Source organism: Octopus bimaculoides, chromosome 4 (assembly GCF_046866305.1).
Source record: "Octopus bimaculoides isolate indiv1 chromosome 4, ASM4686630v1, whole genome shotgun sequence".
Classification (NCBI taxonomy): Eukaryota; Metazoa; Mollusca; class Cephalopoda; order Octopoda; family Octopodidae; genus Octopus; species Octopus bimaculoides.
The window spans coordinates 52,177,115-52,196,383 of NC_142931.1; the positions used below are offsets into that span (position 1 = coordinate 52,177,115).

At 37.7% G+C, this 19,269-nt stretch overlaps 1 protein-coding gene across 1 annotated transcript in view; it reads right to left on the bottom strand.

Annotated features, from left to right (window-relative positions):
• Positions 1–203: 203 nt before the first annotated feature.
• Positions 204–19,269, bottom strand: part of LOC106870198 (fasciclin-1) — a 41,775-nt gene continuing 22,709 nt past the window's right edge. Inside the window, exons 6-13 of the mRNA XM_014916202.3 lie at positions 17,369–17,486; positions 14,670–14,814; positions 13,280–13,439; positions 9,770–9,896; positions 8,758–8,908; positions 3,162–3,384; positions 2,085–2,202; positions 204–1,506 (exon numbers count right to left, since the gene is read on the bottom strand). Coding sequence (XP_014771688.1) covers positions 1,310–1,506; positions 2,085–2,202; positions 3,162–3,384; positions 8,758–8,908; positions 9,770–9,896; positions 13,280–13,439; positions 14,670–14,814; positions 17,369–17,486 — 1,239 coding nt within the window. The 3' untranslated portion in view covers positions 204–1,309. The remainder of the gene's footprint in view (positions 1,507–2,084; positions 2,203–3,161; positions 3,385–8,757; positions 8,909–9,769; positions 9,897–13,279; positions 13,440–14,669; positions 14,815–17,368; positions 17,487–19,269) is intronic.

The following is a 19,269-nucleotide window of genomic DNA, read 5'->3' on the forward strand; positions in this document are numbered from 1 at the left end:
TCGCCACCATCCCCTGCCGGAGCCTCGTGGAGCTTTTAGGTGTTTTCGCTCAATAAACACTCACAACGCCCGGTCTGGGAATCGAAACCGCGATCCTATGACCGCGAGTCTGCTGCCCTAACCACTGGGCCATTGCGCCTCCACTGTATAGGCGTACAGAGCTAAAAAGAACAGATGTACAAGTAGCAGACAAAAAGCGTCCAGAATGATTAACAAATCCCTGCTGTCACAAATAGCTGGCAGGGTGGGTAAAACTTTATTAGCAACTGATGTATTAACTCAAAATATCAGTCTGTGTATCTTAACATGGATATACTGTTTTGAGGCTTTCCATAGCTTATTAAGTAAGACATACATACAGTAAGACATACAGAATGCTGTTGTATATAAATTTCAGTAGTATAAAGATGGCAGTGTAAGTTTTTATAGATTTTTTTTTTTTTTGCAGAATGATTTTTTGTTTGTTTTCTTAACAAAAGAATATTTCAGTGATTTACTAAAACCGTTTACTCATTCAAACTTTATTTTATTCGTTTTTTTTTCCTTCCATCCATTTCTTTCATATATTTTTTTCCTTTGTTTCTCAACACATTTTATTTGCTTCTTCTTTTCATTAGATTTTTCTTTCCTTTGTTTAATCTCTCCTTCTTCAGATAATTTTTTCACCTTTCAACCAGCTTTTCTTTCACTCATTTATTGCATCTTTCTTTTATTAAATTTCACTTTTACTCATCCAATCCTTTCACCTCTTACCAAATATTTCCTTCCAACAAATCTTTCTTTCCTTCATCAATTACTCCCTTTTTTTTTCCCATCAAGTATTTTCTTCATTCCATTGATTTCCCAATTCAATCAGAATATTTTCAACTGCATATATAAAGCTTCAGTTTCAAATTTAAAGCCTGCATCAGTCACACAGACACTGAAATATTTTTTAAATATGTTGTTGACAAATTTTGTAATGGTAATTTATCCAGTACTTTGGCTTAAAGCTGCTCTAACGGCAATTCTGCTTTCGAAAAAATATCATCTAATTTGTATCATTTTTAAAATATTTTAAAAGTAAAAGTCAGTATCTGTGTATTTGATAAAACCCAGTACCAGGATACAGTCAGAAACAAAGTTTTAGTCCAAAAGATTCAAACAATGAACAGTAAACAGAAAATATCCGAATGCGAGCATCCAGGTACAGGTACACACACACACACACACACACACACAGTATTTCATTTATAACATTTGCATTCACATTTTCAATGTAGAAACAATCTGAGTATCTATCCGTATTTTCCTTTTAATAAAATTATGGTCACGTGTGTGTGCACAGCAATAAAATGAGTGAAACGATCATTAACACAGTAGAAAGTCGAGGCTGAGCAGCGTTTCCAAACAACAGATCATCATTTAAAAAGAGAACTTGGTCGATGATGTGAACAATACCATTTGTGGCTGCCAGGTCAGAATGCAAAACTTTTGCAACTTTATGACCAAGTCGGATTGTTTGAGCTGCAAAAAAGAAATGATAAACTCAGATTTATATATAAGTGGACAGGCAGATAAATACAAGTCGACTTAAAGCATACATTCACATAGAATACAAAATACAGAGTACAGGCAAAAGAATAGAAAATCGTCAAAACGAGTTATGTGATAGTCTTATCAGCTGTTTCGAGTATCCATAGTGTATATTGGAATCATGTTCATACATAAAAAAAGACACATGACGTCATAAGAGTTTGTAATAACGTAAGTTCCTACGGGCTGGTTAGACATAGCCAGGTTACCCTCACTGGAAAAATATACCTAAATATGTTCTGCAACACAATGAATGAATGAATGAATGAATGGATGGATGAATGGATGAATGAATGCATACATGTATGTAGGTAGGTAATAGGTAGGTAGGTAAGTTCCCTAAGGTCACAGATATAGGTCGTAAAATTACAAATTAGTCACCCATATAATTTATTTATATATATATATATACATAGAAAGAGAGATAGACAGAGCGAAACAGGGGAGAAAAAGAGAGAGAGAGAATAAAAGAAAGAAAAAAAAAAAAGAAATAAATGATTGATACTTACAGAGTTGACTTTTTTGGAAAACTACTGGTACTCCAACAGAAGAGAAAAAATTTTGAATACCATCAGCCAATGAATCCATAAAGATACACTGGTCTGTGAATATCATTCGTTGGAAGACCTGTTTGAAATAAAAATAAAGTTGTTATTTACAAGTATACAGGCATGGCTGTAAGGTTACTCAACAATGTGGTCTTGAGTTCAATCCCACTGTGTGCCACTTTAGGTAAGTGTTTGACTAAAGTCTTGTAAGTGGATTTGGTAGACCGAAACAGTAAGAAGCCTGTCGTACATACACATGTATGCGTGTGTGTGCGTGCATGCATGTGTGTGCATGTGCATGCATGCATGTGTTTGTCGTTGTGCCTCTGTTTCTCCACCACCATTGATTGAATACCAATGGTGGTTTGTTTACATCCCCATAACCTAGTGGTTCAGCAAAAAGATACCAAATGAAATAAGTATTAAGCTTTAAAATAAGTATTGAGGTCAATTCATTTAACTAAACCCTTCAAGGGGACACCCCAGTATGGCCACTGTTGAATGTCAAAGCAAGTAAAAGATACAGCATACTTTACAATACACTTCCCACAATATTTTTTTTAAAACCAAAATTGCAAGTCATAAAAGGAATAACTAAATGCTTAATTTCTTCAGTCACTTTATCCTATGTATTGGACAAATTTTCAGCATAAATTACAAAAGAAATATAAATTATAATTGAGCCACAGTTACTAATTCATTGGACTCCTCTAAAACATGCGTATAACCAAGATCATGTTATTCTGACTCAGTGTTTGCTCACAGGTCATAAAGGATGGCTGCGTCTTCTCATAAACCACACAGATTTAAGTAAATTGGTAATTTTTTGACCTAATATAAGCAAAATATTTATCTATGCCAAAAATTAAGCATATTGGATGCTGAATTCTTTAAGAATTTACTCAAAATGTGTTATTTACCTGTATTTTGATATGAATAGAAAACAAAATTTTAAATAGTTTTATTTTTTTATCCTTGAGTGAAGGGGTTAAAATATGTAAAACTTCTGTGGAAACAAAACCACAGAGTTATACATACCTTTTTCAGTACCTTAGGACTCTTCCAAATCTCTTTCCCAATATGATTTCGCATCATTATCTCAATGGCAGTCCCATTTGGAATAAGCACAGTAAAATCACATTTCTGAAAACCACATCGTCTATAATTTGTTGACAGAAACCTACTATTAGAGTTATAAATTCTTTTATTGTCAGTTAGTTCTTGTTGCAGGCCAGTTATTTGCAATGCAGCATATGGTTGCCTAGGCAAGAAACAAAGAGAAAATAAGAACAACAACAACAATAATAATAATAATAATGGTTTCAAATTTTGGTACAAGGCCAACCTGTTCGGTAAGAAGGTAAGTCGATTACACTGACATCAGTCCTCAACTGGTACTTATTTTATCGACCCCCAAAGGGATGAAAGGCAAAGTCAACCTTGGCAGAATCGGAACTCATGACATAAAACTGGAGAAAATGCTGCTAACTATTCTGCCAGCTCATCACTTTATATAATTATAATACAGCAAATATTCTGCTTAATACCACAGATTTGCCTGTCAGTTTTTTGTCTTTAACCAGTTGAGTATGTCCCTTAGAGGCTGACGATATGTGCATCTCAAATCATGAGCAGAAGTAGTGGGGGAGTATTATAGTCATGTGTTGAGAGAAATTCTATGGAGTTCAAATAATTCACCTCTGGAAACATGAGTGTTTCATTCAACATCCTTAAACAACACTTATTCAAGGACCTTTTCAGTGGGATGGGCTACTCAACCTGAAGAAAATTCTAACTGGGCCCCACCTGCAAGGTCATGCACTGTTTATCTTGATATGAGATCACCATGTCGTGCACATATGGCTGTGATGCATGTGCCTGTTAAAGGTACACCCTTAACATGATGGGTAGTTATGATGGGTACACTAGACTTCATATATTTTACCCCAGTGTCACTTTGATGGCATGCTCTGCTTTCTCACTCAATAATAATAATGATGATGATGACGATGATGATGATGATGATGATGATAATAATAATAATAATAATAATAATGGTTTCAAATTTTGACCCAGGAGCAGCAGTCGATTACATCAGCCCCAGTGTTTCACTGGTACTTAGTTTATTAACCCTGAAAAAGGATGAAAGGTAAAGTTGACCTCAGCAAAATTAGAAATAATAATAATAAAAATAATATTATTTACATTATTTACATTTGATGGATATTTGTCCTCATCTTGTTTGTTGTTAACACAACGTTTCAGCTGATGTACTCTCCAGCCTTCGTCAGGTGTCCTGGGGGAATTTCAAACTTGGTTTCTCATTCCTAAGGTATTTTTCTGATGTTAATATTATTATTATTGTTATTATTATTATTATTATCATTATTCAGGTCACTGCTTGGTATTGAACTGGGAATCTTGGTTTAGTAGCCTATGGGCAATTCTTCTTTTTCTTTTTTCTTTCTTGCCTTTAACCCTCCAACGTGCAGTATAGGCCACTTATAACTGAATTCCTTGTCGCACAATTTCTCGCTTCTGTACTTATACTCTGCCATGAATGTCCTCTTTTCTCTAGTTCCTTTTGTGTTGATCTACGCCACGAGTTCTTAGGCCTACCCCTCTTTCTATATCCATCTGGATTCCACTGTAAAGCACTTTTCGCTACATTTGGTGTGTCTTTTCTAATTATGCTACCAATCCACTTCCACTTTCTCTTAAATATTTGTTCTCTAATCGGAACTTGATTCGTTCTTTGTCATAGCTCCATATTGCTTATGTGTTCTGGCCATCTAATTTTAAGTATACTACGCAAGCACCTGTTGATGAATGATTGTATTTGCTTATTTGACTTAACTGTTGTTCTCCATGTCTCAGCTCCATACAATAACACCATGGGCAATTATGGAGTGAATTTTAGGGCTTATAAATCTAATATTTTCCTATCCTTCCTTAATACTGGTTCCCATATGCTACTCATATCTGCATTAGGTCTGCTTAGGAGGTTATTATGTCATAGCATATGTGCTGCCTCTTTTAGTTTTCGTATTTTCCAGTGGTGTTCTCTGTCTATTATTTTAACTTCATCCCAAAGGGGGAGGTGGTCTCTGTTTTTCCATACATGATCAGCTATACCCGATTTATCAATATCTCCTTGTGTAACAGTTTTGCGATGTTCCTCTACCCATATTTTGAGGGGGTGACATGTTTCACCTTTGTATAACTTACCACAGCTGCATAAGATGGAGTACACGCAGTCTTTGGTCATATTCTCTTCTATTGGTGGTTTTAATTGAAGGAGATATTTGCAAAGTGTTGTATTACTCTTGAATACTGTCCTGTCATATGGACTGCATATCTTTTGTATCTTTTCAGAGAGGCCTTTCACATAGGGTAGACAGACTGTGGTCAGTTTATGGGTTTCATCCTCTCTTCTCTTCATAATTGGAGTGGATAGTATGTTTTAGGGGTAGTTGTTGCTTAATAGATTGTTACTTAGCTTGATCATTTTTTTCGTGGTGTGTATCACGATCGCTACTTATATTCTTCGCTCGATGTTTTAGGCACTGAGCAATCCCTTTCTTTACACTGTATGGATGGTGGGAATTGAAGTTGAGCTATCGTTCAGTGAAGATATAAAAAGATACAAAAGATATGCGGCCCATATGACATCAGGACAGTATTCAAGAGTAATACAACACTTCACAAATATCTCCTTCGAGTAAAACCACAATAGAAGAGAATATGACCAAAGACTGAGTGTACTCCATCTCATGCAGCTGTGATAGGTTATACAAAGGCGAAACATGTCGCCCCCCCTCTAAATACAGGTAGAGGAACATTGCAAAGCTGTGATACAAGGAGATATTGATAAATCAAGTATAGCTGATCATGTATGGTAAAACAGAGGCCACCTCCCCCTTTGGGATGAAGTTAAAATAATATACAGAGAACACCACTGGAATATACGAAAGCTAAAAGAAGCAGCACATATGCTACGACATAATAACCTCCTAAGCAGACTGAGTGCAGATATGAATAGCATATGGGAACCGGTATTAAGGAAGTACGGGGAAATATTAGATTTATAAGCCCTAAAATCCACTCCATAATTGCCCACAGGCATATGACATAGTGGTTAAGAGCACAGGCTACTAACCCCAAAATTCCAAGTTCAATTCCAAGCAATGACCTGAATAATAATAATAACAACAACAACATCTGACAAATACCTTAGGAATGAGAACCCAGGTTCAAAATTTCTCCAAGACACCTAATGAAGGATGGAGAGTACATCAGCCAAAATGTTGTGTTAACAACAAACAAGATGAGGACAACTTCAGCCAAATATAAATAATGTACATAATTCCTCATCTCTCAAATATAGAACTGTATAAAAATAATAGTAATAATAATGGTCTCAAATTTTTCCACAAGGGCAGCAATTTTGGGGAGGGAGTGAATCGATTACATCGACCCCATTACTCAAATGGCACTTATTTTATCAACCCCAAAAGGATGAAAGGCAAAGTTGATCTTGGCAGAATTTGAACTCGGGATGTAAAGATAGATGAAATGCCACTAAGCATTTTGTACAGTATACTACTAATTCTGGCAGACCATCTTATCTTATAATAAAACCTCCCAAGAGGTTAAAGATGAGGGGTTAAAGCAGGGCTTCTCAAACATTTTTTATCTATGGACCCCTTTGATTATTATTAACCTCTGATGATTACTATTAACCTATGACCCCCCCCCCCCCGCCATAGCCATTCAATGTTCAAAAACTAGTATTTTAGAAACTTCATTCAAAATTCCTATTTTGTTTTTCACACATTAACTTGCATAGGTTGAACTTTGTAAAATGTTGGAAAAAGAAACCCAGCTGTTTCTTGCAATACATCACAATACATAAATTTAAAGCAAACATTTTTTAGGGGCTCTTAAAATATTATTGTGGATCTCCAATTTACTATTCTGTTGCACGGACCTCCCAAAATCTTATATGGACCTTCATGGACCATATGAACCTCGTTTGAGAACTATTGGGTTAATGCATGAAAGAAGGGGAGGAGGGAGGGGCATGTAAGTTCTTGTAGAGAAGCTACATGGTTACTCATCTTTCGGCAAGAGAATGAGAATAATCAGGAGTTGTAAGTCAAGGTGGCTCCTCAAGGTAGAAGGTGAGTAGAAATATATTGAGACAGAGGAATTAGGAGGGTGAGTGAATAAAGCATTAAATGGCTATGACAATTAGTGCCTTTAATCTGTGGTCTGCTCATTCAGTACTGAGCTGACAACAAAATACAAAGGATTTCTAACATTAATACAGAACCAGAAATTATTTTAGGGTGCAACAAGCAATTAAATTATTTGATTGGTGTATTTTTGTTTGATTTGATCTCCTCCTTTGATCATTTGATTGAAGTATTTTTAATAACCTCAAGGAGGATGAAAATTCAAGTCAAACCCAGTAAAATTTTAACTTGGAACACTGAGTAATGTATGTAACAACTGCATGGTATTTTATCTGGCTTTCTACCATTTTTACTCTACTAATAACAATAAAAGTGAATTCCATGTCCAAAGTTTTGGTGAAGGATATTATTGATTGTATCAATGCCCAATAATTGATTATTACTTGTTTTATCAACATCAGAAGAATGAATTGAACGGTTCACCCGTGGCGTGCAAGAGAGACGATTGCGCTGGTATGGACATGTGGTGAGAATGGAGGAGGATAGCTGCGTGAAAAAGTGCCACACCCTAACAGTTGAGGGAACCCGTGGAAGAGGTAGGCCCAGGAAGACCTGGGCTGAGGTGGTGAGGCAAGACCTTCGTACATTGGGCCTCACCGAGGCGATGACTACTGACCGAGACCTTTGGAAATGTGCTGTGCGTGAGAAGACCCGGCAAGCCAAGTAAGATCGTTGCCAGTGCCCCTGGACTGGTTCTTGTGCGGGTGGCACATGAGATGCACCATTTTGAGCGTGGCCATTGCCAATACTGCCTGACTGGCTCCTGTAGGATTTTCGAGCGAGATCGTTGCCAGTGCACCTGGACTGGCTTGTGCGGGTGGCACATAAAAGACACCATTTCGAGCGTGGCCGTTTTCGTGCGGGTGACAGGTAAAAACACCCACTACACTCTCTGAGTGGTTGGCGTTAGGAAGGGCATCCAGCTGTAGAAACTCTGCCAAATCAGACTGGAGCCTGGTGTTGCCATCCGGTTTCACCAGTCCTCAGTCAAATCGTCCAACCCATGCTAGCATGGAAAGCGGACGTTAAACGATGATGATGATGATGATGATGATAACTAAATGCAAAAAATCACTTTCTCTACTGCTTTACATATTCTGTCATCTTTCATGAAAACAATAATGATTATTTATTTATTTTGTTATAAGGACACGCACACAAGTAAGAGAAGAATATATAACAAAGAAACACAGTAGTGGTTGTGGTGGTGATTATAATGACAACAAAAATGAGGAAAAAACAAGGGAGATAAGAAAGACGACCTAAAATAAAACAGTCCAGTAGAAGACAGGAATTCATTAACTAAGTAATCAATTGATTAGTTAATAACTTTAAGGGATTAATACAAATAATTGAAAGGAAAAATAATATTTTACTCTTGAAGCCAAGGATGATTGTCGATCAGGCTAGGAATATCCATATCAGGAATGCCAAATATTCGGTCAATCTTTTGAACCAAGCCATTAGTGCAGCCAATGTCTGTACTAAGAAGCTTCGCTTTAACACCAACACTATCAACATAACGATCTGAAGAGAAAGGAGAAGATCAAATCAAACAAAAACAAATCAACAAAATTGAAACAATGTTTTAACACTATAAAATATATGCCCAAATGTGTGTATAGGGGGTGTATGTATGTATTCATACCCACTCACACAAACAAACACTTTGTGTGTGAACTAAATAGGGATTACATATCTGGATCACAATTATTTGTTTGACTGGCTCTTTGGTACCGACCCATGGACTTGCACAGTTGACCAAAAGATTGACTGAACAAAACCATGATCCAGGAGTGTGATCCTTCTTTATCTTACCTATAAATAAATATACATAACAAATATCACGGACACTACTGAATTGGAAGCAGTTCAAAAGTCCTCAAAAACAAAACTGGTTCCATGCACCAGCTAAATTACATTTAAGAAATGAATAAAGAAGGAAAAGTCATCAATCTTTGGTACTAAAAGTTATGCAAGTCCTCTGCTGGGTGGTATGACAAGGAGCCAGAAGTACAGCATTTACCATCTTAAATAAGGACTAGATACTGCACTAGGTTGTACTTCAAAGTCCTGCAGCTATTCATAATATGCTGTCAAGTATGAAAAACACGCAGCATGATGCCAACACATTCAACAAGTACCAGGTCATTTTGCTGCATAAGATTCCAGATGAACTACTATTAAACCTTGGGAGAGGCATTATGCCGGTAATAAATACACGCACTGGTTCGGTCCTTTATTTATTTATAAACAGTATTTATTTATAAACAGTATTTCCAGATGAACTTACACTATAAAAGTAATGCATAAGAGAGTAGTAGCATCAAACATCCTCAAGCAAAAGGAACAGATCAATTAAAGATAAGCTCTAGAAAATATACTTACCATAATCAAAATTGTAGGCTTTAAGATAATAACCTGCCATAGAACGCATTTTTTCCCTGGCATCATATTCTCCTCCAATTTGGACCAATTGCCATTTGAGATCACGAATAATGTGAAATTTTACAATCTTTAAAATAAGAATAACATATTCTATAGACATTTAAAACATATTCACATGCACTTATGTACATATAAACATGTTTGTACAAACAAGCACACACACACATATATGCCTACATTTAATATATTTCTTCAAATCTGATGATTCACTCTGTTGGTTTTAATATGGGGAAGCCCTTTGGCAGCAAAAAAATGAATGGATAACTTTTCTTTTATGGAATTCAGGAATGTGAAACATCAAATTATCTGTTTTACATTGGTTAGCTTTGGTCAGATGATAATGTTTAGTGTGCACTGTAGGAACAGGCAGCAAAGTCAAGTCAGCAGGCAGTAGATGGTGGCAGGGCAGCATTTGGATAAATGTTCAATTTACTTACCAATCACGAAGGATGAGTGAGATTACAACTAGGTGAGAATGAATAGTGATTAACTATATAATGTAGTGTGATCATCATCTTCATTATTCATCATCATCATTTAATGTCCATTTTCCATGCTCGCGTGGGTTGGACGGTTTGACTGAAAACTGGTAGGCTGGGGAACTGCATCAGGTTCCAATTTGATTTGGCATGGTTTCAACAGCTGGATGTCCTTCCTAATGCCAACCACTCCAAGAGTGTAGTAGGAGTTTTTACATGCTACCAGCAAAGGTACCAGATAAGTAACACCAGCACCAGTCACAACTATGATCTCAAAACACAGTATATTGCCAAAGGGCTCAGTCACCTGTCACTGCTTCCATGAAGCCCAATGTTCGAATGGTACTTTTTACATGCCACCAGCATGGGTGCCAGTTATACAACATTGATGCCAGTCATGACTATGATTTCACTTGGCTTGACAAGTTTTCTCAAGCATAGCATATCGTCAAAGGTTTCGGTCACTTGTCATTGCCTCCATGAGGCCCAACATTTGAAGATCATGCTTCACCACCTCATCCCATATCTTTCTGGGTCTAAAATTATCCATAAGTTCCCCCCACCATTAGAGTTCAGCACATCTTCACCCAGCTGTCCTCATCCATACACATCATGTGACCATACCAGCACAGTCATCTCTCTTGCACACCACATCTGATGCCTCTTATGCCCAACTTTTCTCTCAAGACGCTTACACTCTGTCATACATGCACGCTGACATTACACATCCAGCAAAGCATAATAGCTCAATTTCTTTGAAGCCTACGCTTGTCCTCAGTGGTTTCAGCCTATTTTTCACTGCCATGTAGCATGGCTGTTCATGCACAGACACCATACAATCTGCCTTTCAGTCTGAGAGAGAGGTCCTTTGTTACCAACAGAGGTAGAAGTTCCCTGAACTGTGCCCAATCTATTCTTATTCTAGCTGCTACACTCTCAAAGCATCCACCCCTGCTACTGACTTGGTTACCTAGGTAAGAGAAGTTAGCAACTACTTCTAGTCTTCCCCACTGGTATTTGATGGAGTTCATTTTCTGTGATAAAGATGAAAATTAGTATTATATTGGTGATGTAGTGCACACGCAAACAATGAACTGTACAGGTAATGGTGAGAATGATTAGGGATTCTTTCTTTCTACTTTCTGCCTTCCTATAGGGAAGACGTGAATTTTTTTGTCTCTCATTCACATCTAACTTCGCATTCAAAATAATAATTTTTCTATCGTCTTGGCCTAACAGCCCTTAACGTTTGTTTTCACTGTTCTGTCTTGTTTTTACTGTCTTTTACTGTCTTGTTCTCACTGTCCTGTTCTTGTTTACACTTTCACTCTCCGCAAAAAATTCCAAATTTAATTGGATTGCTTTGCGGGAAGGACTGTTCCAATGATGTCGCATATTGTCCTTGCCTTCGAAACACGGAGTAGATGGAACTGGGACAACTGAAGAAGGGAAATATTCTTTATGTTGCATGTTTCGTTTCTCTGTTTGTCTTTTTTCGTTGTTCGAAAAAAAGTTCGTTTTCTGTCTTCATCTTTATGTTTTCGGTTCTCATTGTATTTAACATTTTTTGTGATGTCCTGTACCCATATATGCATGTATGTATACATATAGATGTAGGTATGTACATATATGTATGGATATATGCATATCATTATATATTATTTATGTTATTATATATATATATATATATATATATATACATATATACATGCATCTGTACACATACATATATACATGGATATATACACATACATATATACAAATGGTACCTGTGCTGGTGGCACATAAAACTGCCCATTACACTCTTACAGTGTTAGGAAGGGCATCCAGCCATAGAAACCATGCCAAATCAGACTGGGGTCTGGTGCAGCCTTCCAGCTTGCCAGACCTGGTCAAACCGTCCAACCCATGCCAGCATGGACAACAGACGTTAAAGGTGATGATGATGATATACATACATACATATATATATATATATATGTGTGTGTGTGTGTGTGTGTGTGTGTGTGTGTGTGTATATATATATATATATATATATATATATATATATATATATACACATATACACACACACACACAATTAGATCAAAATAAGTCAGGAGATGTGAGGGGTGAATAACCACTTGATAATACTTATAGGAGTATAAGCTATTTCACAGCCTTCATCATAAAATAAGATTTTCAGTGTATAATAAATCATTTTACATGTCTGTACCACTATGTATGCTACACATTACACAATACAACTGTACAATTACAAATCACTGCAGATATAGAAGGCTAGCTCTTCAGATTACCAGAACACCATGGTTACATCAATGCTTCAACTCTACATATACTCAGAAAATTATCCTTTATATATATACAATATGTGGAAGACCATTAATTGATAAAATTAGATTGATATTGCCATTAAAGAGTCAATGCAAATAATGATGACTGTGCAAGGGAGACAACTGCGCTGGTATGGACAGCTGCATAAAGAAGTACCAATCTCTAACTGTGGAGGGAACTTGTGGGAGAGGTAGACCCAGGAAGATATGGGATGAGATGGGAAAGCAAAATCTTCAAATGTCAGGCCTCATGGAGGCGATGACAAGTGATCAAGACCTTTAGTGAGATGCTATGCTTGAGAAGATTCATTAAGCCATGTGAAATTGTATTCATGGCCGATGCCAGTGACACATAAAAGCACCCATGCTAGTGGCACATAAAACCACACATGTCGGTGGCACATAAAGAGTCCAGTGTTTGTTGCTTTAGAGGTGAGGTTTTTTAATGAAAGACTTAAGGTGAGGTAATCCTGAAAGAAAACTCAAGTGATGAATTTGCACTACATCTATGACGTGCCTGATACATTATGTGGACATGTGTTCAAGCCTAGATTCACATATTAAGTGATAATCTGCAATTTTGAACTCTCACTCAAAAAAGTTTTAAATAATAAAGATAAAAGAATAGAATGACTAACCTCCTCTAAACATGCTGGGTTACTTGCCAGGAATTTAGTTTGTTCAGGTACACGAGCAAAAGCTTCATTGGTTGGGACAAACAGTGTTACTCTATCATCAGTCTTGAGAGCCTCATTAATAATGGCAATATTAATCATGGACAGGAATTGTACAAACTTCCTGTAATAATACAAAAACAGTGCAAATATAAGCTAACATACAACAATTTTTGTTATTTAAGCAGCTAAACAGAATTTCATTAAATACAAGTCATTTAAATGTTTAAATGTCTGAGATGAGTTTTACAGGTGATTATAATTATTCAGATTGTTAATTTCACCCTCACAGCTGACATTGTTTTTTTTTTTTGTTTTTTACTTTTTCTTTTTTAATATTTCATGGTTACATCCAGACAGTTAAAACCTGTATAAAATAAAATCTTTCAATCAATTTGAACTCCAATTGTTACCAAGTGTTCAATTCCTAAATATGAAAATAAAATATCTTCATTTTTATAATACATACATACAGACAGACAGATATACAATCTATTGCTCTTATATCTACCTGTTTTTTAATCTGCTCTTTTATCAAATTTTACTTTGCTTATCAATGTCAAATTAGGACTTAATTAGATATAATTATTAATGTTATATATTCAGTTAACTGATGTTACATGTATAATGTTATATTAAAACAATTGTTTCAAATTTTGGCACAAGGTCAACAATTTCAGATGAGGTAAGTCGATTGCATTGACCTCAGGGTTCAACTGGGACTTATTTTATTGACCCTTAAAGAATTAAAGGCAAAGTCAGCCTAGGTGGAATTTGAACTCAGAACATAAAAACAGACAAAATGTTTCTAAGCATTTTTCCCAGCATGCTGACAATTCTGCCAGCTCATCACCTTCATCATCATCATCATCATCATTTAATGTCCATTTACCATACTGGAGCTAGTAAAACCAGGGTCTGCACCAGGTTCCATTGACTGTTCTGGCATTATTTCTATGGCTAGATACCCTCCATAATGCCAACCACTCCATAGAACTTACTAGATGCTTTTAACATGGCACCAGCATGGAGGAGGAGGGGAGGGAAAGGGAAAGGGAGGAAGGATAAGGGGAGGAGGAGATACGGGAGGAGGAGAGGGGGAGAGAAGGGGAGGAGGAGGAGAGAGAGGACAAGGAGGAGAGAGAGGACAAGGCGGAGAGAGAGGACAAGGAGGAGAGAGAGGACAAGGAGGAGAGAGAGGAGAAGGAGGAGAGAGAGGAGAAGGAGGAGTAGGGACCAGAAGGAGGAGTAGGGACCAGAAGGATGATGATGATGATGGGGAAGGAAGATGGTGCTTGTGATGGTGACACAATAACAGCAAGGAAAAGAAAAGTATGAAAGAGTTCTTACTTACGAGGCACTGACATCATTTCGTATTTCTTCCATCACTGAATTGAACACATATCCAAGCATTCTGTCAACTACATGGATAACACCATTGGAAACAGATATATTGCCAATAATGATGTTGGCTGTCGAGTCTCCAGAAAAGACAGACACTGAAAAACGAAAATATAGGTGAACAGTCACTTTTTAAGTGGAAAAAATATGTAGTTTTGAGTATGTGTCTGAGGGCAGGTGGGTGTGCGTGTGTACGTGGTGTATGTGCCTGTGTTTGTATGCATGTTGGTGGGGCATATGTTTGTATGTGGTATTCGTGTGCAATGTGTGTATGTTTGCACATATGTAGTGTGTGTGTGAGAGTGCATTTGTGAGGGGAGTGTATATGCTGTATTGGGAGTGGGGAGAGGGTTTTAGGGATTGGGTTGTGTATTGTGCGTATGTGAGTGTGTGTGCATGTGTGTTTGTATGTGGTGTGAGTGTGTGTGATCATGTGTGTATTCATGTTTGTGTTGTGTGTATGTGTGTGTGTGTGTTAGTGTGATGTGTGGCTGTATGTGGTGTGTGTGAGTAAGCCCTGTAAAAGAACTCAGAAGGTTGGCCTCCAGCCAGGCCTTTCACAATACCCTTAACCCTTTAGCATTAAAACTGATCATATCTGACTAAAATATTTTACCTGTCTTATATTGAAACTGCAGGATCTGGCCGTTCCCCTCTTCCCTACAATGTCAGTCTAAAACAAAGCAATCTCATCATTGAAATCACTAAACTACAAGACAATGTATGATTAACTTAAAACAATTGTTATTGTTGTTGTTGCTGTTGGCACTCCGTCACTTACGACGTCGAGGGTTCCAGTTGATCTGATCAACGGAACAGCCTGCTCGTGAAATTAACGTGCAAGTGGCTGAGCACTCCACAGACACGTGTACCCTTAACGTAGTTCTCGGGGATATTCAGCGTAACAAGGCTGACCCTTTGAATTACAGGCACAACAGGAAGTAAGAGAAAGTTGTGGTGAAAGAGTACAGCAGGGTTCGCCACCATCCCCTGCTGGAGCCTCATGGAGCTTTAGGTGTTTTCGCTCAATAAACACTCACAACGGCCGGTCTGGGAATCGAAACCGCGATCCTATAACCGTGAGTCTGCTGCCCTAACCACTGGGCCATTGTGCCTCCACACTTAAAAAAATATAAATAAACAAACATTACAGAATGATCTGAATACTAAAGGGTTAAAGCAAGGAACTTTTCAGCAGCCCCTCATATAGTAGACCCCATACCCTCACCCCACCTGTGGTATTTCAATGATAGAGGAAGAGGTACAATGGTTAGACTACATTGCATCCTATTAGTATTATTAAACCTTTGCTTGTGTATCTCAGGTGATAACACACAGGACATTTCCCCAGTATTTATGCATCATATATGATATGTGTTCCCAATTTTTTTTCAACCACCAGAGTAACTTGGAACTTTTGAAAGGAAAGTTTTATATTCTCTTTTGTTTGTTTCAGTCATTTGACTGCAGCCATGCTGGAGCACCTCCTTTTAGTCAAGCAAATCGACCCCGGGACTTATTCTTTGTAAGCCTAGTACTTATTCTATCGTTCTGTTTTGCCGAACTGCTAAGTGACGGGGACGTAAACACACCAGCATCAGTTATCAAGCGATGTTGTGGGGACAAACACACAAACACACACACACACACACACACACACATATATATACATATATATACGACGGGCTTCTTTCAGTTTCTGTCTACCAAATCCACTCACAAGGCTTTGGTCGACCTGAGGCTATAGTAGAAGACACTTGCCCAAGATGCCACGCAGTGGGACTGAACCTGGAACCATGTGGTTGGTAAGCAAGCTACTTACCACACAGCCACTCCTGCACCTGTTAGTTTTTTTATTTTTTTTTTTATCAATTTTCCAAGGCCTAAAGGGCTCTACAAGAGTCTGCACTTAATCCCAGTTTCATTATGTGAGGCAAAATAATGATAAATTTCTCTTCCAATACAAATCCACAAGTAACATTTTCTGATGAGCTCTGTACCCATTTCCTGATGATGTGGGTGAACTGAATCAATGTAAAATTAAATGTCCAACACTGAAACATTAAAAGTTCCAGGAGATAAAGGGTACTCTATGCTGGATATAGTAACCCAATATCCCTTATTTTCTAAAATAAAGAATGATTGTAACTGAAAAGCCTTTAATCATTGGATTATTTAGTAGAAAACAACATCAACATCAAATCATAGGGTTATTTGGTATAAAACAACATCAACATCAAATCATAGGGTTACTTGGTATAAAACAACATCAACATCAAATCATAGGGTTATTCGGTATAAAACAACATCAACAACAGCCAACTCAAGGGAGTTTGTATCGTCGTAGTCGTCATCATTTAATTAATATCTGCTTTCCATGGGTTAGCCAGTTTGACTGGAACTAATAAGCTGTAGAACTGCACCAAGTTCAAGTCTGATTTGGCATAACTGTAGAAACCATGCAAAATCAGACTAGAAACTTGGTGCAGTTCTGTAAAAAATATCACCTATGTTACCTTGACCTCTAGTTGATTTATTAGACTTAAGGAGTAATAGCATGTGGAATGGGATTAAAATATTGTTCAGTGAACATCTAAAAGTTCTATTAAATTAGTTTTCGAAAAGCAGATGATTTCACTGTGGAGCACTCACCTTGATCAAATGAATTCTTATATAACAATGGTACAGTTTTAGATGGAATACCACGGATACGGACATCAGTAGATGAAGTAAAAAGAACCTCGTTACGAATAATACTCTGGTCAATGATCTGATGGACGATAGAAGGGAGAAAATTAGCATAAACAAAAACATGAACAATGGGATAATGGTAATAATCCTTTCTACTATATAATGATAAACCTCTCTATTATATAATAACCCTTTCTACTATAGGCACAAGGCCTGAAATTTTGTGGGGAGGGCACTAGTCAGTTATATCAACCCCAGTGCTCAATAGGGACTTATTTTCACCAACCCCAAAAAGATGAAAGACAAAGTTGACCTTGATGGAATTTGGACTCAGAATGTAAAGATGGACAAAATGCCACTAAGCATTTTGTCCAGTGTGCTAATAATTCTGCCAGCTTGCTGTCTTCATCATCATCATCATCATATAAAGTCTGCTTTCCATGCTGGCATGGGTTGCACGGTTTGACTGAGGGCTGGTGAGCCAGAAGGCTGCACCAGGCTCCAATCTGATCTGGCAGAGTTTCTACAGCTGGATGCCCTTCCTAGTGCCAACTACTCTGAGAGTGTAGTGGGTGCTTTTTACGTGCCACTGGCATGAGGGCCAGTCAGGCAGTACTGGCATCAACCAGGCTCAAATGGTACTTTTTACATGCCACCAGCACAGGAGCCAGTCAGGCGGCACTGGCAATGATCACACTTGAATGGTACTTTTAATGTGCTACTGGCACAGGTGCCAATCAGGTGGTATAGTCATCAGTCACAACAACGATTTCACTTGCCGCAACAGGTCTTCGCAAGTGCAGTTTATTGCCCAGTGATTGAAGGGTATTCTTAAATGGGCTGGTTATGCTACACTGGCATAGGCCATGGTAATGGTCTCACTTGACTTATTGGGTCTTCTCAAGCACAGCACTTGTCATTGCCTCAGTGAGGCCCAATGTTCGAAGGTCGTGCTTCACCATCTCATCCCAGGTCTTCCTGGGTCTACCTCTTCCACAGATTCCCTCTGCTGCTAGGGTGTGACACTTTTTCACACAGCTATCCTCATCCATTCTTGCTACATGTCCATACCAGCGCAATCGTCTCTCTTGCACGCCACAACTGATGCTTCTTAAGTCCAACTTTTCTCTCAGGCCACTTACACTCTGTCGTGTATGCACACTGACATTACACATCCAGCGGAGCATACTGGCTTCATTCCTAACAAGCTTACACATGTCCTCAGCATGTAGCATGGCTGTTTGCACACATGTATCATACAGTTTATCTTTTACTCTGAGTGAGAGGTCCTTTGTCACCAGCAGAGGTAAGCTATTCTTATTCTAACAGCTACACTTTCAGAGAATCCACCCCAGCTACTGACTAGGTAATGGAAGCTATCAACTACTTGTAGTTTTTCTCCTTGGAATGTGACGGAAGCTGTTTTCTGCACAGCTGTCTGGAATGGGATTAAAATATTGTTCAGTGAACACCTAAGAGTTCTAGTAAATTAGTTTTTCTGAAAGCAATGAATTCTTATATAAGAATGGCACAGTTTTAGTTGGAATACCAAGGATACAGACATCAGTGGATGTCTTAATAATGATAATAACGCTCCTTTCTACTATAGGCACAAGGCCTGAAATTTTGGGGAGGGAGGAAGTCGACCCCAACAGCTTTTGAAGTCAAAATGTGAAGATGGTTGAAATGTCACTAAGCATTTTGTCTGGTATGCTAACAATTCTGCCAGCTTGCTGCTTTAATAATAATAATAATAATAATAATGATAATAATAATCTCTGTGTTAGACCGAAAAGAGAAAGGGGAGCTTAAAAGCAAACAAAAATACAGGGCGCTGAAAAGGAAGTATAATATTGAAAGAA